We start from the raw sequence: 24,311 nt of genomic DNA, 5'->3' as shown, positions 1-24,311 counted from the left end.
CATAAAACTTTGTGGCCACTGAAATTGCATCTGATATCTTAAGCTTCAATGGAAAGTAATCAAAAGTAACAAGTTTTTAATATTATTGATATGTTTGTATTATCATGGACATAAAATCTGTTGAAAACATGGAATAAAATACATTATGGGAGGGCAATTATGGCCCCTACCATACATCATGTCCCGACAGACCTATAACACATGGTATATGGCTTATAGGTCAGTGATGTCAAAAAAATGACCAAGCTGCGACCCCTAAATAAACATTACATACAAAAAAATCTTATTATAAAAACTAATTCATGAATTCACATATAACAAAACAAATCTTTGAATAATATTCATTATTGATTGAAGTACTCAAATAGATTTGTAATGAAACTATTTAAAAAAATGTCTGGTAGTGTTTATATCAGAACAAAATTTTACAGACAGGGGATACAAATAATAATACATGTAATTGACCTTAAAATATGCCACAATAACATAGGAAATTATACAAACTTTTACAGGCTGGTATTCCTATTGATTGGTTCCTTCCGACTCCACAGAATGACTGCCATTTTAGATCAATAATAACTCCCCTGCTTCAGAAAAACTGCAATGGAACGACCCGTATTAAATATTTATACTGGAAGAGTTCAATCACAGCCTGCAGAGAGTTTGTGGATGCTGTCTTGTTTAGGCAGACAAGTATAACACAATTATTTAATAATTTAAAATGAATGGTTGAATGACACGTAATATTTGCACTCAAAATCTATCTTTGTAGACTGTTTTTCTTAAAAATATTTTAGCTCAACACTTTGATTCAACACAGTTACTGACAGCTTAAATCATAAAGACAGCATGATATGCCCAAAACCTAACATTTTCGCCTCAAAAGGAATGATAAAACAACAACAAAGCTGAACTAAACCAATGGTTTTTCTTCTATGACCAATTACAGCCACATTTTCAATTGCTATGAATACACTTTTGTCCCTAAAGTCAAGACAATATTCCTAATTTTTGAAAAACAATAACATTATTTATTCATTTCATAAAAAGCCCCCAACCAATGGAATTGGTGCATTACTTTATTGAATTTTTTTTTCCTGTTTGTCAATTTTTGATTCATTTTTGTTCAATTCTAGGGTTAAAAAAAGTTGTGTGGTAAAGATTACATCTTGTCCAAAAACAGTTAGCCTGATATACACATAGGTAGGATTACCTTTTTATTATGCCTTATGTTAGAACATTATTGCCATCATTGGGAAATGACACGCACGCACGCACACACGCACGCAAGCACACACACAAAAATGTTGTTTTCTAACAGACTTGAAAAAGGGTAGGTTCAGCTCCTATTTCATAGGTAGGGTCTGGTAACCTGAACCAAAAGTGTGTTTTGGGGGGCCTAGACAGTAAATCAAAGCATGTTTATACCATCTCAGACTACCAGCTACTTTCCATCTTTATGCTTACTGGCTAAGGTCACAAACACTTTTTGAGGTTTTTCACTATTATCTTTGAGAGTTTTTGTTGTAGTATGTTAAAATTGCATATGAAACATCTTTGGTTAATGTGGCAACATCTGTCAAAGTACAGATTCACGATCTCATCAGATTTATGTCGAAAATCGTTCATTTCATGGACAGTAAATCACCCTTAAATTTATGCTACGGATGGCACAAATACCGAACACTTGCAAAGCGAAAATACATGGTCATACAATTATGTTTAATAAGTATGCAATAAAAAATAAACACTTACCTGCAAAGTTATTTATTGTTTCCGGTGTTTTTCAAAACATGCAATTCAAATGTAAAGCGTGATTTCTATTTATAAATAACTTGAATGTAGGTCAACATAACTGCAAAACCTAAAGATGCGCGTGTGCCCTCTGACTTCATTCCCCCATGCGCTTCATTTTGATCTTTAAGCGTATAAACAATGAATGGCATTATTTTAGAAAAATACTAGAAAACAAGATGAAACTTCGCAAGTGTGGCCAAGCCAAGCCTCTGTATTGATCTAGATCATCGAATAATCAAACACGGTAAACAAACACGTGTTTTAGTTTGGTGTTCAGTATTTGTGCCCTGTTTGGAAATGTACCGTCAACCAGTATATATATATATTTCTGTAGTTTTGAAGCTGAATGGTTTGAGATTTAAAAAACTTGCTTTAACATGCGCTACAACTTTTGTTTACATTTTCACTGCATTGTTTGTACATAGAGGTAAGCTACAATAATGAGCGATCAGGGATACTTTTTTTTATTATTTTGACATTTTTATGTATCCCTGTTATGCTGCAACTCTCTACCATTTAACAGCGGGTGAAATAATATATAGTAATATAATGCTTCAAAATTGAATAATGACAAAATTGTTCAATATATACCATCTAAACTGGATTGGATTTGTCATTAGAGTCATTATTTTCACATAAATATATTCTGGGTCACGAATACCCTTTTATACATGTACACAACATTTTGTCAGATTTGTCCCAGATTTACAGATATTGGAATACTTGACAAACAATCAACGCATGTAAGTGTTTTATGATGATGTGAATTTATGATGTGAAAAAAATTTTTTTAGCATAATGAATCTCTATTTGAAATTAGGCAATAATATTTTTGTAGGAATTTGAATTTATAACGGAGATAATTTCAAAATTGTGGCCGCGATGATTCTCTGCGTGGACGTCACATGGTGGACGTCACAAGTCTAAAAAATCGTCAAAAGACTCGTTGACGGCCATTTAGGTGGACTAAATTTTTGACTTATAACAAAAAATCCGTTAATCCTACTCACAGGTAAAATGAATTGTAATTTGTCGACGTTTAATTGTATACAACCTCACGCACTGACCATTGGAATCGAAACATTGCAATATTCAGACCTGACACAAAGATGAAGACCACAAAATGACTAGTTTACAACTAAGGGAGGTAATGCTGTTAAATTTAAAATTGCATAATGGTATTATACAGCCTTGTTTGCTGAATTTCACACTTATTATTTTTTAACCTTACTACAAACGCTTTTCTTCTATTTTCTGCAATTCAGGCGTTCTTTCGCTGGAATTCAGGTTATTATATGAAAAACCATATATTTTTTCTTGCGCCGTTGTTTATGGGTGATGTTAAATTTTGCCTTTGCTTATTGGCACGCCAATATAGGTTTGTTATATATTTTCGCGTCTATTTTTTGGACACATTTTTGTTATGTAGACAAACCAATTAAATTTTGCATTTGAAGAAAATGCAAAAACTCCGAAAAATACATGTATCACGATTCAATGCGTTGTACACAACGATATCAATTGTATTTAAGTTTGATAATTTTTTTTTATTGAAATCTTGATGTCTAATCTGTAGAAAGCTGCACTCTCACAGATTTACCATTTCACCATCTTTTTTTTTGTCCTGGAGTGAGCCTTTTTTGTGTAAATGTCTGAAGACCAGTGCTGACAAAAGATCAGATCGCATTGTTTCACATGCACAGTCAAATGTAGCCATGGCCCCTACAGGGCTTGACGCTTATTCTAATACAACCACCTAGCCATTTTCACTTGCCCGAATGGATTTTTTACTTGCCCAATTTTTTTGGGCTCATTTTCTTGTTATACTTCACATCAAAACCCATTTCCATATAACAACAAAATGAGCCCAAAAAAATTGGGCAAGTAAAAAATCCATTCGGGCAAGCACATCAGGGCTTGCTGTATTTGAAATAAATCAGTTGTCATGAAATTTGTAACTAATAGCACATACATTCAAATTATTAAGGATGAAATAAAATTGAATTATAAGAACGAACAGTCAACCTCTTATTATCTTAGCCTTGTAATCTTACATTTATTTAGAAGTAAATTACAATTTATCGCAATGTAAAGTGAAATCGTAAAGTTCCAAAAACCGAGCATCCGAAAATTGGAGCAGTCCGAAAAATAGCCAAAAATCGCTGTGTCTGAGTCCAGGAAAATTGTTCCCCCAAGACTCAACCCAGCGTCGTTTTGGTCTTTTTCTCGGATGACTTAGCATTTTTTCGTTTGAAACATTAAAAAAACTTGACAGTGTCGACTGTCAAAACACCATTTGTGTACATTGTGAGGGCATTAACTGGAATGCTAGCTATATGGATTTGGTGCAGCTCACGCGATTGGCCAACGGATCTAGACGGAATTACTCGAGCTCTATCGGAAAATATTCGGCAGTCTTCGCCATCGTAGTTTCGAATGAAAATGTCAGAGGTGCTCCGTTTGACCCGATTTTTCGAGTCAACAACCAATGAGTGCATTAGTTTCGGTTTGATAAATACTCTCCAAGAAGGAGACTACGGACTACGGATTTTTTACCCGAAATGTCGCCACTATGACGAGTTTTTTTGTTACTGCCCGATCGGGCAGGTAGATTCTAAAAACTACTGCCCGTCTACAAAAATTACTTGCCTCGGGCAATCGGGCAGTGGTTAATGTCGAGCCCTGCCCTAGTCATTCTAAAATGCCGTCCAGGCTTTTTTTTAATGATGGAAAGCCTGGACTGCATTTTCGAATGACTACCACGGCCCCCTAAGAAATGGGCCGTGTTTTTACCCGCAGTGCCAGATGAATGTAGGTTTGTCTTTACACAAAAAATAGTGGGGAACAGGCCTGACCTTTGGTACTTGGGATGCGGGGGCATTTGGCGGGGATTTTACCAGCAGTTTGTCTTCGCAGGGCGAGGATTTTACCTGGGCTTGGCTGGACCGAAAGTCAAAATTCCCCGCCACACCGGATCTGGGGGGGACATGGTTACAATTGACTGGTGCAATATTTCAGTTTGAAAATTAATGTTTTATTGCAAAAAGCGTTGCTAACCCTTTAAGAAAAATGCATAAACATTAATTATAGAACACAAATATGAAAACCTTCAGTCCATTTAGTGTCTTTAGTTTTATATCACTGTTGTCCAGACATTTACTCAAAAATTTGCAAATTCAAAGACAAAAATAAAGACGTTCAATCTGTGAAAGTGCAGCTTTAAAGTTTAATTCTTAAAGCTAGTGCAGCACACATTAAATGTTTTGACAATTTTTTATTTTTTGTCTTTGAATGAGCCAATTTATGCGAAAATGCATGGAAACCATTGATATAAGACTGCTGACCAAAAATTAGATCGCAGATTTTTATATTTAAGTTAAAAAAAAAAAATAATGTTTTATACATTTTTCTTAAACCGTTAGTAACGGTTTAAGCCATAAAACATTAATTTTTGAAAAGAAATATGAAAAAGTGTGATCTGATCTTTTGTCAGCCATCTTTTATTGGTTTGCAGATATTTACACAAAAATTTGCTCTTTCTAAAACAAAAAATAAAGAAGTTGTAAAAACGGTGTAACTGTGAGGGTGCAGCTTTAAACCTGCACATATCTTTTCATGTTATGATTTTTCCAACTTGTGTTTAATAATGCTACAACCAATACCTTCTACCAGCACATTGTGTTACAATTTCTGCATTTTCATAAAAAATTGGCGCATGGGGGGGCATCCATCACTTCCAGCAATATTGTTGTTTTATCTATCACATAACTTAAATAAAAAAAACCTTAACAATCCAAATTGAGTCAAAATAATTGCTTAAAATATTTCCAAGAATAACTAGGTCTTTCAAGATTGTCTAATTTTCAAAGTCAAAAAGTGTTTCTTGGTAAGTCATGTACCTCATGCATCACAAGATTAAGATGATACTACTTCAGTTTCAAAAACACTATAAACATTTTACAATTCATAGTGTTTTAATATAAAGTACATTTCAAGGGATCAAGGTGGCCTCAGAATTTTGTGAGAAGTATGATTTCAAAGTTGAACATAAAAAATCTATATGTATATTATAGATCACATAAATCAATTATCAGTGTTCTATAAAGATCTACTATATAAATATACGCTCCACAAGCACAATTTTGGCATATAAGTATACCGTAATATTATATTGCATGTGTTTGTGGGGCAGATAAACTGTGCATATAAATTTGAATTAGTATATGAATTTATTTTGCATATTTGTATTTTGAAAATTTTCAGAAGAGTGTGACAACTATTATTGATCACCTGTCTGAGCATGTTAAGTGTAGTCCATCAACACTGTCGATGTGCCGCCAGGTGTCTGAGGCTGAAACCTGCAACTGCAGAAGTTCTTGTGAAACGAAATGTAGGGCGAATATTAATTTTATTTTACTTTCATGCTCCTCCAACAGTTCATATTTTTCTGCTGTAAAGCCAAAATTTCAAAGGTACATAGCATTTGAATTGTTACTCAACAAGCTTTCTCACATTTTAAGCTCATCTGTTTATCAAAGAAAAATTGTAATAGCCTTGGTGTTGTTGCTGTCAGAGCAATAACCTTGTCCATAGTTTGAAAAACTTTCAAGATGTTCAAATGAAACATAGTTCACATGTTGTCAGATACAAAACACACATGTAAATGTTAAGTAAGGCCCATTACTCTACTGTAATATTGTCCACTTACATCCATCCTTCTATCAACCAAATTTATAATAGATGATTGTTTGGCATTCACTCTGCAGCTCTCTTGTTTTTTAAAGGTCGCATCAGTTTGTCAATGAAACATGAAGCGGGCCTTTCAAGAGAATCTGAAACCCAACAGTTGAATTGGCCTAATTTTCATGAGTCAAAATCAAATCTTAAGAGTGAGAGAATTTAGTTTAAGAACTTCCATATATGTTAAATCTAAATTATTCAATTGATTTTAGTATGAGAATCCCAACACACAAGTGTTTGAGAGGTTGACGCCAATTAACCAGGTGGGTGCGGATAAATACCCGGCGTTGAAGAGGAAACACTACATATACAAGAAAGTTGAGCCAAAACAAGGGCTCTACAAAACAACCATTAAGTGCATTCTCACTCGCGAAATTGAAGGTGAGTGAAATGTATTTTGATGGGTGTAAGGAGGTGGGGGTTTGTTTGTGAAATGTATTGAGATTGGTGTAAGGAGGTGGGTGGGCTGTGTGTGAACTGTTTTGTGATGGGTGTAAGGAGGTGGGTGGGCTGTGTGTGAACTGTATTGTGATTGGTGTAAGGAGGTGGGTGGGCTGTGTGTGAACTGTTTTATGATGGCTGTAAGGAGGTGGGGGAGCTGTGTGTGAACTGTATTGTGGTGGGTGTAAGGAGGTGGGTGGGCTGTGTGTGAACTGTATTGTGATGGATGTAAGGAGGTGGGAGAGCTGTGTGTGAACTGTATTATGATGGGTGTAAGGAGGTGGGGGAGCTGTGTGTGAACTGTATTGTGATGGGTGTAAGAAATTGGGGGGAGCTGTGTGTGAACTGTATTGTAATGGGTGTAAGGAGGTGGAGGGAGCTGTGTGTGAACTGTATTGTGATGGGTGTAAGGAGGTGGGGGAGCTGTGGGTGAACTGTGATGTGATGGGTGTAAGTGTGTGAACTGTATTGTGATGGAAATTAAAAGGTTGAGGATAAGTCTGTGAACTGTATTGTGATTGGAATTAGGTGGGGGAGCTGTGTGTGTACATTCCAGTGTGATGCGTCATTTCATGTGATTTGGTGTCATTCCATGTGGTGTGGTGTTGTAACATTGCAGTATATTGCTTTACTCTGCAGGTATTGGCCTGAAAGGAACACTTGTTGAGGTGAAGAAGAATATATTCCGGAACGTTCTTTATCCCAGCGGCGACGCTGTATATGCCTCCCCAGAAAACATTGAATATTACAAGAAGTATAGACAGGTACATCATTTGCCAAATTTAAACTTGGATCATCAAGTTGGAGTCCCTGATTTGTCTATGTCTTCAAACATTGTAATAATCAGGTTATACAGTTATATAATTTATATATTATTGTTGAAGTAGCCCTTCATCCTTTTTACTTATGCCAGATTAGTTATCTCTTGTTGATTATGCATACGGCATGACTCAGTATGCTCCAGAATAGTCCAATACTATGGATTTAAATAAAAATCAAGTTAAAGCTTTATGCCATTCTTATGAAGGAAATAAGTCTAGGTATTTTGACAGGGTGATGGCGTGATATAGTGTATAAATAAATAGCAATTTTCCTAATGATTGTGAAGGTAGCCCCTTTTTCCTCAAAAAACAACAACTGCCGAGCATTGACGTTTACTGTGCGGTCCTCTTGTTTGTTACATACTGTACCAGATCTTTAATTTTAATTTTATATAAGTGCATATTATAACAATGAGTTCATCTTTGTCTTTTTCTAATTGTGTTATGATTCCAATGTATTTGATATTACAGATCAGTATAGAGGAAGGCATAGACTACGACATGAAACAGGTTAACCACGCTTTGAACCATTCCAACATTAAGCTTAGTGCTTAATTTATAGCCAAAATCCTTTCAATTGTCTTGACGTTAATAGCTGTGTAATTATGATTCCTCAATTTACCCCTAAAATTTAATAATTCTGAAATTTAATCCTGCAAGCTTTCATCCAGCTAGGTAAAATTTCATAACACTATGGTTTTATTGTGAAAAGTGAATTAATAGGTCCATATTTCAGGGAGAACTTGGCCAACAATATATCCCATAAAACATTCATGAAAATAATACATTATCAATATTTCGCATTTCCAATACGAAAACTTTGCCAATTGTTTCCTCAAAGAAATGGGTTGCCCCAATTATCTGCTATTGTTGTAGTTGATGATGAAGTTGTCTGGTCTCCACCTGCCGGTGTACATGAACCCTCATGAGTCCTGGACCCTCAGCACTGACCATTTACGGGTTGCTCTAAGAAAACAGGTACTTCAGTCAATGAAAACAAGCCCCCAGTATAACTAAAGTTATTACTAAAAGTCATATGTTAAAAGAAGGAAATAAAATCTGCTTGATTCAAATTCTTATTCATTTTACGATTGATTAAAATTCTATGTCAAAAATTGTTTGGTTTATTTGAATATGGTCATTTACCATGCATATAAGGATTTAGTGAAACTTACTATGATTCCATAACATGTTCAGTTTTTTGTCTTAGATCTGTTCCCTTTAATCAAATTCTTATCAACATAATCTATGAGAGAATGTGCTTGTAAAAAGTGTTCAGACATACATGTACAGGATTGGCAACCATTCTATGTTGGTATGGGGTAAAATGAAATGAGAATGTGAGTGAGAAATGACTTAAGTATTTTGTGATATTTGACCATTCAGGACTGTCTCCCTGAAATCACTCTTATGGTTTCAGTTTATTTTTGCTAATTTGTAGTTTGTTTCATTGTGATGAATTAATGAATACTATCATTCTTTTATTTCCCAGGGAGTGTGGGTTGAGGCCCAGAACCTGATTCCCCCAAAGACACCCGTCACTCTGCTGGGAGAATTTACATTCAAAATACAGGTACATATAGTTTATGCCATCACTTATCACTTACAGGATGTGACATGTAGAAATGTTCTTTTATGTGTCATTATTCCTTCTGTCTGGAAATCTTATATACTCTTGTAAATAGTTAATCTTTTTTCGAAAAGATGAGATATCTAGTGGTATAGGTGTCTGCCTCTCTCCCAAGATTTATATTAGCTCCAGCTGTGTTCACAATAGAGCTATAATAAACTGAATTGCTCATCTGAATTTTGATTTTAGCCTGACTATTCAAAATATAAGGAGCGCTATACAACACGCCCCAGCATCGGCATCTGGTTAAAGTTTTAGGGCAAGTTGGCATTTTTACCTATAACTCTGATTCCCTTTATTAAATGCACTAATACTTCACAGCTGTTCCGGACCAAAAGACATTTAGGTTACATAACTCAATATTATCCTAAATACCAAAAGTTGCCTCTGGTTGACATAAAAACTTAGGTTAGAGTTTAATGGCAGTTCACTTATATCTCCCATACCCTTCATTCAATTCAGTTATGGTCAATTCTTTAGAGTTATGGCCCTTTAAGTTAATATTTACTTAATTGCTGTAAGGTAATGTTTTATTGTATTTTAAACTATTTAAAAAGTTCCATAGAGGCTTTCAAACTTATTTTTCATGATAACCATGAAGGGTTTTGTGCTCCACAGTTGCAGCATTGTGGTCAAAGAGTAATATACCCTTTTAATTAAACTTGAATTTCAATGTTTTGGCTAAAATGGGTATTGTGCTGCAAACTACTCGAGGGATTGTTCGAAAAATGGATATATATTATCAGTATAAATGCCAATGACATTTTTCATATGTTGTGCCAAGGAAAGTTAAGAGTGAAGGACCCTTTAATTTAATTTATTTTTAACAGCTATATGGAACTTGGTACTCCTGATCACACTGAATTAAATGAGTGCCTTACATATTTTACATCAGTTATTCCAAAGGTGTGTGCCTTTGAACTTAAATTTTACTTTATGGTAGCTCATGAAGCAAACTACTTAAACAGTGAAGAGAGATTGTTCTCGCATGTAATACACAAGGCGACATTGAAAAGTGCTGGTCTTTTTTATTAAAGTCTGGGTGTTTTGATATTCCGCAGAAACTTGGCCAAAACTCAAATTTCATTAAAGAAATTTAATTGAAACTGTGTACATAGATGCCAGGGGGCAGGGACAATACCCACATGTACAGCAAAATGGTGCTCTTGGTAGCAGTTGCACCTAAGTCATTCAAGAGTTATGTGCTCTTTATTTTTAAATCATAGGTATACTGGCATTTGTTGATTAACTAACAGTATTGCCATTTAAACTTGGTACTTCTGATATCACAATGAGCAATGACCTTTTTATTTCATCTCGAGAGTTATGTCCCCTTCAACTTGAATTTTGCATTTGCACTGCCCTTTTGGCAATTAAAATTACTTCCCTGAAATGATCTTAATCCTGAATCCCCTTTCATAAATCATGCTTGAATATATCTGAATTAATAAATATTGTCAATGCGAGGTATAGTATCACTCCTGTGATAGCTTTATGTTGTTTTATCATTTATCTTCTTGTCTACATTGTCCTATAATTCAAAATGATTGTTTCAGACTTTACACTGCATCAATACAGCTACATTTATGTTCACTTTGTCAAAACAGAAAAGGTAATCAGTATAGTACATGGAGCATCAATTGAAGATTTAAGAAGTTGTGAATTGATAACAGACATCTGAGTATATATCTATTCCTGATTCCATTACAGATGTCAAATCGGCTGGCCACCCATGTGCGAGGCACAGTGGTCCCAATAGATGAGGCAGGACAGCCTGACCTAGATACAGAGTTACCTCCCATGTGGGGCAATGAGCCATTGAATGAGAAGGCGCCACTGGAATACCTTAAAAACACTCAGGAGACTGAGCCTGATGCAGAGGATAAATGAATGATGACATGCATTGTAGTTGGCTGAATTAAATAAATTTATGATATTGACCTTATTTTCCCTATTATTTGACTCGAAATGGAAACATTTCTTGAAAATGATAGTCAAATATTGCAAAAGGATCTTGAAAAGTAGTTCGTTTTCAGAGTCTACCACAATTTTACTGTTGAAACATTGTTAAAGAAGAAAAATTTTGAATCGATATTACCCACCGAAGAATTTTTTGTAGAAAAAAATTAAGACCAAATTAAGCAAAACTGTAGTGCATTTTAAAAAGAATAACATGAATGTGAATTGGGTAAAAAATTCATAATTTCAAGTCCAATGATAACTAACCATCACACTTTTGTTTTAGTTCACACTTTGTATAGGTTTCATTCATCGCTTCAATAGTTACAACTCAAAAGACAAATTGGTGTTGATTTGTCTGTCCTTCCTTCTCCACCCCTCCATCACACTCTTAACAGGCTAATGAAATTTTAAGTATAGAAGATGGCAATGAGGGAACATGCAGTGTACACTTCCCATATTGCATAATCCTGCCTTGCATATTTCTAAGTTATCTCCCCTGAAACTCCCCTAATTTGGGATATTTGTGACTAGCATTCGCTGCTTTTTTATTTCATTTCATGAAATTTACTTTTAAATTTGATTCTCAAACCTGCCCAGATCTTCTTGAATATTTCCACAGTCAATTGTGATGAGAAGATTGTTTGTCAACCCATATTGATAAATCAAAGGTCAAGGACTTATTCAAGGGACATTGGTCAGATTCCTTGTATTATCGCTAGATAGACATTCTGTTACGGATAGCCATTAATTACTACAAATTCTATTTCCTGTCCAAGAACCATGCCAATAATATAAGTTAACGGGTTAGTAGTTGATCCGATATGGGATATAAGGGGCAAAGGAAACCATATGGTCACTTATCTATTAGGGAAAGGGTTAAGGTGGACTGGCTGGCGGCTCCAGGGGCTCCGGGTAGTAGTGTTGTTGTACAGTCAGTATGATTTTATGGATCTTTTTATGAATATCAATCAAATATATTATTTTAAGACAAATTTTGATGTTTGGAAAAACCCTTAAGCTGCTGATGGCGATTTTAAAGGCTTTGCAAACAGCTTGGAACCAGACCAGACGCTGAGTAACTCGGCGCCTGGTCAGGTTCCAAGCTGTTTTCCACTCAGTCAATATATCCCCAAAGTTTTAAGTAAATTGAAAGAAATTTAGAATAAACCAGAAGACATTTTTGAGCAGACGACAATTTACCCAGCATGTAAAGGGTTAAGATAATTTTGTCTTGACAGCGAAAATATGTGATTTTATGACTTGCATGACAAGTTTGTTTACCCCAGAAATTAGTTCTGTTTTAATGTGTTATTATGATGAGGATTGAGCATGTTATTGTTCCTGTCTATATATGACGAGTTCAGGTATTTCAGATACTTTCCAAATTGTTCTAAAAGTATAATTGAGGATGATTGAAAGTGGACAAATGAACTGAAGTTGAGAGTTCCAGTTTGTTTATTTACGTAATGATACACGCCGGTTATATTGACTAAAATCGCCAGAATATATATAATATACTCAATACAGTGAAATGAGAAAAGCTAGTTTAAATATAATGTTTTTAAAAGTAGAACATGCATGGCCACGCCATAGTGATTACTGACATGATCATTGAAAATCCTCCAGTTGAAGGCAAAATCCCCTGGTTTTCTGAGCAAAATGTCGGGAAACCTTCCAGAAATATGTTATATGACATGAACTAGTTGGACTTGTTTGTTAATTACTAAAATTGGCTTCATTTTGCTGATGGCAAATGGACGATAATGATATAACTATATTATATATATACTGTCTCAAATCATCACTATTTTACAATCAATACCTGTTTATACAAACTTCCCAAACTGTGTCAGTGTGTCTAATATGCATCAAATACCATTTGCTAATGTTAAACATTTTCACAGTGCCAGTGGTTCCATTTAAAGTAAATAAGATATATACATAAATGTCCATGTGATAATGGTGGACTGCGTTAACAACAGCAATACTCATATGCATGCCATTATAAAGAGTATTCAGCAAGAATAAGCAAAGCACTATATATATTCTATTTGAACCAACAAACAAATTTATGCATATCTATAATAATTAAGTCTTGAAGTCACAATGTTACAATGAATATAACATCATATTTGAGCAAATAAAATAATCCCTGTCTTTTTGCTTCACTTAGATATACTACGTAGATCCTATCCAAGTCTTTATCAGGAAAATGAGAACCTTAATGACAAATGATCAAATTTAAGGAGTTTCATAGTTGTGTTCTCTGTTGTCAACTGGGCTGTAGGGCGGTGATCAACTCACGGAGATCCATCACGTACCACGAGGCCTTCTCCCTGACTGACTCGCGTATCACATTACCTCCATACCCGATAAAGCAGTCCTGAAATGACAAATGTGGATATTATGCTTTATGCATCTTTAAATGTAGCATTTGTCTTTATAAAATTTGATCCTCTGGTCAACACAAAACTTATTTACAACTTGAATGGTCGAGATTGATACATGACTGTAATACTGGTAAAATGTTTACTAGGCTCAATATTTTAATTTTCAGGGCTTTTTAAGTCATTTTAAGAACTGATATTTGGCCATGTCTCGAATGCCAAAATGTATACATTAGAATTTGGAGGCAAAAAACCCTAATGAAACTCATAGGCATTTCACAATTGGCATGCATTGTTTAATAGATCCATATTGGTCTGAATCATCCTCCTCAAAAATACCCCTGATTTTATAAATGCAGGATTGTTGCATACCCTACCATAAAGTAACAATTGAAAACTTTAGGCTTGTTGATTGAAAAGTCAAATTCCATCGCTGCAGTGACCAAAAAATACTCTTGCTCCACCATAAACACATCTTTCTAATTTCAATTAGGCTTAGATAAATGTGAAAAGACTGTGACAGTAACGTACAGCGGGAGGGTAGGCTTCCATGTCGGTTACCCCATCTCCGACGAAAACAAGATTCTTGCTCGATGCCTTCAACTGCTCTGCTACTATCTTTTTTCCACCGGAGTCGCTGGTAGGCTGATCTGTATCAAACCCTGCATATGTTCCTGTCAAAACATAACACAAGACATGTAACAATACATTTGTACAGGAAACAAGGACACAGTCAAATGGTCAAAGATGCAGGTCTTATAATTCAAATTCTAAAATTCAAAACTTCAGCAACACTTCACCTTCCAAATACTGAAATATGTGAATAGATGATATTCGTGTTTATTTCTTTCTTAGAGTGAGAAACATGCTTAAAGATTGTGATCCAAAATATTGATCCAAAATTTTAGAAAAGAGGAAATAGAATCATTTGTTACTGTTATATTTATTCAAATTTTTAACTAGTTTGCAAAATGTTTCAATAATCATTATTACTCATGAAAAGCCCTGCACGTTGGAGCAAGGGCTTGATCAAGGGAAATCACTCTACAATAATGAAAACAAGAGTTGTGTTTGTTCACACATTTTTTATGTAGAAAGTTTCATGAAGAATGTTGATGGCATAATGTCACCTAAGGTTTAGGCTTTTGCACAAAATCTACAAAGCTGAAACCAAGGTTGAAACAATAGTAGAACAGCTTCGAAAGAAAGCTTACCATCATAATAGAACTTGAATCTGTTAGCAAATATGTTTTCTTTAGGAATGTTAAGCCTCTCTGTAGCCGGCTCAATGAGACTGTGGAATCCCCCAGACACCAAGTAGACCTTCGTCCCACGGGCATGAAGAGCCTCTACTAGTTCCCTGGAAAAATCGTCCTTGATATAAAAACCCTACCCTGTATCACAATTTTTAATAAAGCACAAGGAGTTAACATTTTATATATCATTAATCAATTAATAATAATCATGCCAAACAATCTATGAAATTCTATTTCATGACTTCTTTACAGAGCACATAATTTGCATAATTACTTGTGAGAAAGTATACGATTTGTCGGAATTTAACTGTATAAGTCAGTAACAATTCATTGAACAATATTTCAGCTGCTGTTACATCATGTTTTAAAAGTTTTTCATTTTCCAATGAAAACTTTTGAAGACAGCATTTGATAACAAATTTTCCCAACGTAATCACCCAAATAATAAACTTACTGTACTCCATCAGAGAAAAGTATTTTGTGATGTTTCCGGAACTCTGTGATCTGATCAAGTGATGGCTTGATGATTTCCATCCTCTTTTCCAGTGCTGTTCGGAAACGCATCGTCCCTCCCATTGCCTTGTTTGTCCTAAGAATTTTAATAGGAACTACAACCAACTCTAAACTGACTGTAATAAACTAAAATTGTTTAAAAAAACAATGGAGATATTTGTGGAAATAAGTACCCCTGAGATATAATTACTGCTCTGTGCACAACTCCATATTGCCAAATATCAATGCTCAATTGCTGTGTGCACAACTCCATATTGCCAAATATCAATGCTCAATTGCTGTGTGCACAACTCCATATTGCCGAATATCAATGCTCAATTGCTGTGTGCACAACTCCATATTGCCGAATATCAATGCTCAATTGCTGTGTGCACAACTCCATATTGCCAAATATCAATACTCAATTGCTGTGTGCACAACTCCATATTGCCAAATATCAATGCTCAATTGCTGTGTGCACAACTCCATATTGCCAAATATCAATGCTCAATTGCTGTGTGCACAACTCCATATTGCCAAATATCAATGCTCAATTGCTGTGTGCACAACTCCATATTGCCAAATACCAATGCTCAATTGCTGTGTGCACAACTTTACATTGCCAACTATCAATGCTCAATTGCTCTGTGCACAACTTCGTATCGCCAACTATCAATGCTCAATTGCTCTGTGCACAACTGCACATTGCCGACTATCAATGCTAAATTGCTCTGTGCAAAACTGCACATTGCCGACTATCAATGCTAAATTGCTCTGTGCACAACTCCATATTACCAACTATCAAATCTAAATTGCTCTGTGCACAACTTCACATTGCTAACTACCAGTGCTCTATTTCTGTGCACAACTTCATATTGCCAACTATCAATGCTAAATTGCTCTATGCACAACTGGACATTGCCAACCATCAATGCTAAATTGCTCAGTGCAAACTTTATATTGCCAACTATCAAATCTAAATTGCTCTGTGCACAACTTCACATTGCTAACTACCAATGTTCTATTGCTCTGTGCACAACTACACATAGACAACTATCAATGCTAAAATGCTCTGTGTACAACTTCACATTGCTAACTACCAGTGCTCTATTGCTCTGGGCACAGTTTCACATTGTCAACTATCAATTCTAAATTGCTCTATGTACAACTGCACATTATCAATTATCAATGCTGAAAGTTTAATTTAATTCCTTTCATTAGCAACAAAGTTATGCTTCAGGCAATCTTTGTTTGCAGTGCCCAAGAGGTAAACTTCCTGCACTGTAAAACTGCACAAAACCATCTATCCATGATCAAAGTTTCAATTAATTACTAACAGCAATTTGCAATTTATGCTTTGTACAAACTCTATTTCAGAAAATTCAAAGTATAACAGTAGATGAAAGTTGTCATTGTCATCTATAATTTTTCAAAGTTTCAATTAATTTTCCTGTGAATAATTTTTGAGTTATGGCTTAGACAAATTTAACGTCATAAAGGTAAATTTAAAAAGCAATAGGAGTGTAGACCTGTGTTTGAATCTTGTAATACGGTAATGTTCTACTGTGTGAAAAAAAGATACTAGCCGAAAAATCTGATTGTCCAAGCTACCATGAAAAGAATGAATGTTTATCTAATATTTTTGTGTGTTACCCTATAAAACAAACTTTCTTGCCAGGCCTAACAATAGAAATACTGACAAAAACATAATAGCTCCTTTTCATTAAGGAAGTGGAGACATTAGGTATAAGTAACAAATTTTGTCTGAATTCAATTTCAAACATTCTTTCAACAATATATCTTTCCAAAATATCTTTGTTTCCATATTTTGATATATAAAGCTCTATTCAGATGAATGCAAGTAACATCACTTTTTTATTTAAAGGTGTTCAAATGTGGTTAAGGGTAATTTAAAACAAATTAAAGTAGTTTAGTAAAGGTCATGTAATTACATTCACATAGAGTGGAAGTGGCTTAATTTCTAATGTTATCATTATCTCTTTAAAGAATTAAGTTATCACCTCTAACACCACTGGTACTCACCATTCTCTAACCTCTGCCCCCACACCACAGAACTCTGCCAGCTCATCCAGGCCCTCATCCTTGAGTAGCGTGGAGTCCACGTCAAAGCACACGACATCTGCTCTCTGCCACACTAATTTACATTCTTCCACAGTTGACATGCTGCGTTTTTCAAGCAAGGCTGTTCTGACAAATCTGGGCTGTTTCGATGAGGAGGTTGTTAATCTCTGGGATTCTAACAACAGTCTTCTCACTGAATAGAAAAGTTCATTGAATTTTACTTTTTCATCATGCCTACAAAAAGCCGAAGTGGTTATACATGTCAATCTTTCTTTGGTTAAGTCCGAAATCTTTGATATACTGTCCTGTTACATACTGAGGCTGTTTCAAGGATTCTAGCAGCACTTTCATAGCTAGTAGATTAACATTGCTACTACTGAATTGATGAATCTCTCCTACATATATATGAAAACACTCCTACATGTACAGGGCTTTTTCTGCCCATTTTGGGAAAAAGACCCTAGACATTTTGGGAAATTTTGCGTCGTGAAAATGCCAAAATTGGGAAATTTTACAGTTAAAAGAAAAAGCTGTCTAGTCTCCTGCGAATTAGGTAATGATTTAATATTAGTTGTTTTCCCCTTTAAAAGACCCACAATGGCTGAAATATCAATCATTGGGGTGTAAATATCTATTGCAATAAATCATGACAGATAATATTTCATATTTCCGATTTCTGAATGTGATGAAAATCAATGATTTCTGAGTTCAATTACCAAAAAAACTTCACATGACATAATTTATTAGGATGTTGAAATTGAACCAGTACAGGTAAAATAATTTCTAAAAAAAAAAAAAAATTTTTTTAGATTGGGAATTTTTTTCTGAAGATTGGGAAAAATATCTTATATTTTGCTTTGGGAATGGGTCCGATAGTCGGACCCGTGGGTACTATAGAAAAAGCCCTGATGTACCATTCTTAAACAAATTGCATCCCAGTGGGGGGTTTTCCACCTTTTTGTGAATGGGGCCAGGACATTTATAATTGTAAAAATAGAGACTAAGTGCCTGATAAGTGCCTAAAATTGTGAATTTATGATTGTATATTTTATGATTGTATATTTCAAACAAGGAAAAAAAGCAATTTTCATGTTCGGTATTAAAAATAATAAAAGAATATGATAAATTTCTTAAATATCTTCGTCATTATTTTTTTAATTTGTTATCAATGACCCTTAATAAATGAATCCCCAGTTGGTTTGTTTATTTGATTGATGATTATCTTGCAACAGTTGACCCCACACAGTAGGGCCATGAACACCTTTTTCCTATTATTAATATTGGCTACGTTTGGTCTTTGTTAAGCATTTGCTGCGTTTTACCAATATATCTTATACAAGCTGCGTAAAAACCTGCGTTTTATAACCGCCTGCTCTACTGACATATTGAGTTATCTCCCTTGACTCGTATGCTAAAATACAATCAATGCTAGGTCAATTAAATTTGAAAGCAACATTCCCGAAGAGCTCGACAGGAAAGCCGAAGATGTAGCTTAGAATCATTTGTCAATACCTTTGTCCTTAATAAAAGAAAAGTGATATGTAGTTCTTATCCAAGAAAACATACAGCCTTTCGCGTTAAGTAGCACGCAACACGTTCCGTCCACATACCTGTCACGCAAGCGGCTATAATAAAACGCAAACAATAAAAGTTATATAGTACTTTCGCAGACGGAGAAGGCATAACGTAAGGCGTAAACATAGATGTGGCGGACCACTGCCTAAGTCAATCATTTGTTTGATTTTGTTTCCTTTTTAAAAGTAAAAAAACAACAACAACACGCTTTTACAATCTCAAGAAACAAAATCCTTTTTTTTTCTTGACAACTTAATTGTATACTGTACCCCAGGTACTGTATATGGATACGAATTCAATTTCAATATTGAAAGTACTATTCATAAACCTTGAGGTCGATGTCGCCCATAGGTTTACCAGCAAATGGGATTATAATAATTTTAAACATATTTCTAGAGCACCATTTAATTTAAAGGCAGTTAAACCTGTGTTGGTCAGGAACCTTTAAATATATTCCAGCTTAGTACATGTTTTCCGATACAGAAGTGATAATTACCACCAGACACCACCTGGCTAAATGCCACACAATAGTTCTCAGGTCATGTAAACTTACTAAGTCTTACTTTTAGAAAAAGCGAAATGTCAAATAAATCACACGTGCACAACTGCCGATGTTGACCAACATGATATTTAATGGATGCAGTTGCAATGCATACCGTTGCATACCATAAAAAATATTTAATTGTTTTACCGTTTCTACTAAAAATGACCATAACTATTGTTAGACTAAGTGAGACGTCAGGGAAATCGTAGGTGCACATGTTCCCGTGCTGACCTAAATTCCTGCTAAGTTTCATGATAATAGATGCAATACGTATGTCGGTATATACAACACACCGCTTTTCAGGGACGCCATGTGAAAGGATAAGACGTACGCAACACTTATATAAAAAATATATTTATAATGCCCCCAATTATAATTGTCGGTGGTAACAATAAGTTTTCAAAAATACTGTTTTCAGCCCTTTGATTCCATTTTATGCTGAGAAACGGAAATCGCCGTGACCATTTGCGTTCTTAGGGAGCACAACTTGTCATTTCGGGCTTAGCTTAGCCTTTACTCGAAACCCCTCATTGTACGTGAACGATCGGATTTATATAAATACATTTGCTGTAGCATGAAAGTATCATTTAAAAGCGTTGAAAGAGTGCTTTCATTTCTTTAAATGGAACTGCCATTGTCAACGCATTTCTTTTAAAACAAATTGTTCTGACCAGCGGCGCTAATAGGTTGGGGCATACTGACGTTTGAACATTTCTTGTTTCTGGACGATTCCGATCACGTGCGGTAAACAACTTTTGTAACCGTACATATACATGTATGTATACCATTAATTGTATATGTATAATTATGTTCTTATCCGTTTCATTTCGGAATACATGAACACTATAAAACTACATATTTCGCCTAAAATAATAATGAAAAACTTGTTTTCTTTAAACAAAAATCCATGACAACGCCATATTTTTATTTATTAGTAGATTGAGATCATATTTATATACTTGATTCAAGCATCCTATAAAAAGCTATTGTTTGGATTTTGAATTACAAATATTTTCTATCATAGCTCGAACCACGTCTTGGATAAGCAACGTTGGAATCTGTGTTGAATGTCCTTTTGCTTCTAAAGATTTGTCATCATTTGCCCAAATAGCGTATCGCAGCCGCCTCCATCTCGCCATAGACCGGAAGTGTGAATTTCCCGGAGACATGTACGACGGAAAGAGTTCTATAACACCGGAAGTCTTTGGCAAATACAATATATTGGTGAGACCCGCACCATGCATACCGATAAGTATGTCAGTTCTAGATATCAATTGAAGTTGTTCTTCCATACTTAGTCTGTCAAGTTGAACCCCATTTACAACAGCCTGAACATCGGCTTCTTTAATAGCCTCCCAAACTTCTTCTTCGTTGGCAATTTTTCTCGAAACATGACCTGTTGGATTCCGCGGATGCGCAACATAATCTCTCCGCCAAATCACCGTCATTCTCAATTCGTTGCAATTCTTCACATGGTCGTCAGTCAGTTCAAATCTTGAAAGAACAAAATGTCTAAAAGCATCTGAAAAGGGGAGAAACCCGGCCTTGTGTTGATTAATTGGACTCTTCGGTCCAAATCCGTTCCAGATCATGGTTCTGTATTTGAGAGGGCTGGTCAACCCTCCACCTCGCATAGGCTTTCCAAATAAAACTTCCCAAGAGGCGTCAAGTTTGGAGCTTGGACGAGCGTCTAGCCAAATAATCTCCACCTGGTACGGTTTTATCTTAAACAGCACCATAATCAGGAAAATATCGTACCACGACATTGTTGTGTGGTAAAAGTTCGCGTATTCGTGACGAACCAAGGCAATCCCAACCATGTCCGGACGTCGTCTCCGATGGGGTGGTACAAACGCAGAATCTTTTGTGACAAGTGCCTCATAAAACATGCGTAAATCACCAGAAAGTTGTTCAGCTACATAAATATCTTCTTCAGTTTCGACAACAAAAAAACCCTTACCAAATACCAGATGTTCCGTTTCTTCTTTCTGGTTTATCACATCTTCGATATCTTCGCCGCCAACTTTTCCACGACAAAACTTAGGATTCATTGAGATATCTTTAAGACTAACAACCTGCATACCAAACCCGTACACAACAAAACAACCCGAACAGTAGTCATGCTTCTTATCAAACCAGACTGGAATGTCATCCAGGGTGTAGTTATCAGTGTTCGAGAAGTACGCGTACTCTCCCTCGTCGTTGATCTTCTCACTTGGTTCAACCACTGGATCACACTGTCGAAGCTTGTCATAGCGGTATATCGTGAAAGAAAATGTTCCTGATCTTAACTTATCACCTTGAAACACATTAGCTTCTATCTGTTCACATGTTACGTTCCGGGCTGGCGTGGTAATAAGTTCTAGGGGTCTTGGTGTGTGAACTTCAGCCTGGGGTTGGGTCAGGATTTGAGGCATAAACACTATCAGATATAAAGAAATAGATATTGCAACCACAGCCTGGAAAAGCAGTTTTAAACGCACTCTGTTTCTTTTTGCTAATCTTGTGATCGCCTCTGAAAAATACAAGCTGCAACATTAATTCAAAGCTTTAAACCTTACTTTACCGTACTATTATATAATTAAATCATTATCATTGTTATTATTATTATTATTATTATTATTATTATTATTATTATTATTATTATTATTATTATTATTACTATTATTATTATTATATGGAAAAAAGTCGTTCAAGTTAAATACCCACTCATATTCGTAATTTCCCAATTAACACAGCATATCAACAAATCTATATTGTGGTGTATCTAAAGAGCATTGTCTTAAGAAGTGTCACTTAACGATTTTATTAAAAGGTATTGTCACTGAAATTGTTCAGTAGGTTTCAAATTTCTTCAAAGTCTACTTATAATACGGATATCGGCTAATTTAAAACGATGCATTCTGGGTGAGTTATCCAGCAAAAGCACAGGCTAATTGTCCGGGGAAAGTATGCAAACAGCTAGTGTTGTTTTATTTGATACTTTATAATATTCTATATTAACAAGAGATGTTTGTCAAACATTATGCCCCCCCCCCCCCCTGACCGCAGGATTATATGGACATTGGAATGAAATATGCATGGACCGAAATGACAGCTAATTTGTCACTGACATTGGATGCCGTTTAGGCAGTTTTAAGAGTATGACCATTCAAAGTTTGAGGATAGAGTGTGTTATGACCATGACCTTTGACTCTATGACCTCAAAATCCATAGGAGTCATCAGCTGGTCACCAAAAATCTAAATGTCAAGTTTGAGGGCCATGGATGCAGGCATTGACAAGTTATCAAACAGACAAGCTTTTTTCGTTCAAGGTCACTGTGACCTTGACCTTTGGCCCGATGACCCCTAAAGCCATAAGGGGTCATCTACAGGTCAGACACAACACCAAGTCAAGTTTGAGGGCCATGGGTGCAGGCATTGTCGAATTATCACTTGAAACATTTTCGCATTCAAGGTCACTGTGAACTTGACCTTTGACCCAATGACTCCTAAAATCAATAAGTGTCATCTCCTGGTCAGGCCCAAGTTCCATGTCAAGTTTGATGATCATATGTTCAGGCATTTTTGAGATATCACTGGGAGAAGATTTGTTAACTTTTTGTGTTAAAGGTTACTGTGACCTTGACCTTGGTCCGATGACCCAAAAGTCAAGAGGGGTCATCTACTGGTCAGGCCCAACCTTCATGTCAAGTTTGATGACAATAGATCCAGGAATTGTCAAGTTTGCTTTCAAGGCCACTGTGACCTTGAACCCTAAAATCAATAGAGGTCATCTACTGGTCAGGCCCAACCTCCAAGTTAAGTTTGAGGGCCATGGGTGCAGGCATTGTTGAGTTATCACTCGGGCAACCTTTTATCGTTCAAAGTCACTGTGACCTTGACCTTTGGCCCAATGATCCCCAAAAACAATACAGGTCATCTACTGGTCAGGCCCAACCTCCAAGTCAAGTTTGTGGGCCATAGGTGCAGGCATTGTTGATTTATCACTCGGACAGCCTTTTACCATTCAAGGTCACTGTGACCTTGACCTTTGGCCTAATGACCCCCAAAAACAAAAGGGGTTATCTACTGGTCAGGCCCAGCCTCCAAGTCAAGTTTGAGGGCTATAGGTGCAGGCATTGTTGTGTTATCACACGGACAACCTTTTACCATTCAAGGTCACTGTGACCTTGAACTTTGGCCCAATGACCCCTTAAATCAATAAGGGTCATTTACTGGTCAGGCCCAACCTCCAAGTCAAGTTTGAGGGCAATGGGTGCAGGCATTGTCGAGTTATCACTCGGACAACCTTTTACCATTCAAGGTACATGTGACCTTGACCTTTGGCCCAATGACCCCCAAAAACAAAAGGGGTCATCTACTAGTCCATCCTCGGCTCCCCAGTGTATTATAACCTATATATACCGAGGATGCTACTAGTCAGGCCCAACCTCCAAGTCAAGTTTGAGGGCTATGAGTGTAGGCATTGTCGAGTTATCACTCGGACAACCTTTTACCATTCAAGGTCACTGTGACATTGACCTTTGGTCCAATGACCCCCAAAATCAATAGGAGTCATCTACTGGTCAGGCCCAACCTCC

General features: G+C 35.9%; 2 protein-coding genes across 3 annotated transcripts; one reads left to right on the top strand and one right to left on the bottom strand.

Annotated features, from left to right (window-relative positions):
• Positions 1-3,003: 3,003 nt before the first annotated feature.
• LOC128217981 (39S ribosomal protein L9, mitochondrial-like) lies at positions 3,004-11,369 on the top strand. 2 transcript variants are annotated; one of them, XM_052925465.1, is made up of 8 exons: positions 3,004-3,084; positions 6,061-6,187; positions 6,750-6,918; positions 7,618-7,742; positions 8,271-8,309; positions 8,676-8,777; positions 9,292-9,372; positions 11,140-11,369. In XM_052925465.1, exons 2-8 carry the CDS (start codon positions 6,098-6,100, stop codon positions 11,317-11,319), a joined length of 786 nt encoding a protein of 261 aa, XP_052781425.1. In that variant the 5' UTR covers positions 3,004-3,084; positions 6,061-6,097; the 3' UTR covers positions 11,320-11,369. The 2 variants fall into 2 exon arrangements, with proteins under 2 accessions (XP_052781425.1, XP_052781424.1); XM_052925464.1 differs by having other exon boundaries at positions 3,035-3,175.
• A 1,459-nt stretch (positions 11,370-12,828) lies between these two features.
• Positions 12,829-22,517, bottom strand: LOC128216543 (phosphoserine phosphatase-like). The gene is made up of 7 exons (XM_052923140.1): positions 22,437-22,517; positions 21,688-22,242; positions 17,570-17,801; positions 15,489-15,623; positions 14,993-15,138; positions 14,310-14,452; positions 12,829-13,774 (listed from the first exon to the last, which is right to left on the bottom strand). The coding sequence occupies exons 1-7, from the start codon at positions 22,438-22,440 to the stop codon at positions 13,664-13,666; spliced, it is 1,326 nt and encodes a 441-aa protein (XP_052779100.1). The 5' UTR covers positions 22,441-22,517; the 3' UTR covers positions 12,829-13,663.
• Positions 22,518-24,311: the final 1,794 nt, after the last annotated feature.

The sequence above is a fragment of the Mya arenaria genome, chromosome 14 (genome assembly GCF_026914265.1).
Source record: "Mya arenaria isolate MELC-2E11 chromosome 14, ASM2691426v1".
In the NCBI taxonomy this organism is placed as follows: domain Eukaryota; kingdom Metazoa; phylum Mollusca; class Bivalvia; order Myida; family Myidae; genus Mya; species Mya arenaria.
This window is presented reverse-complemented; position numbering and strand designations above follow the sequence as displayed.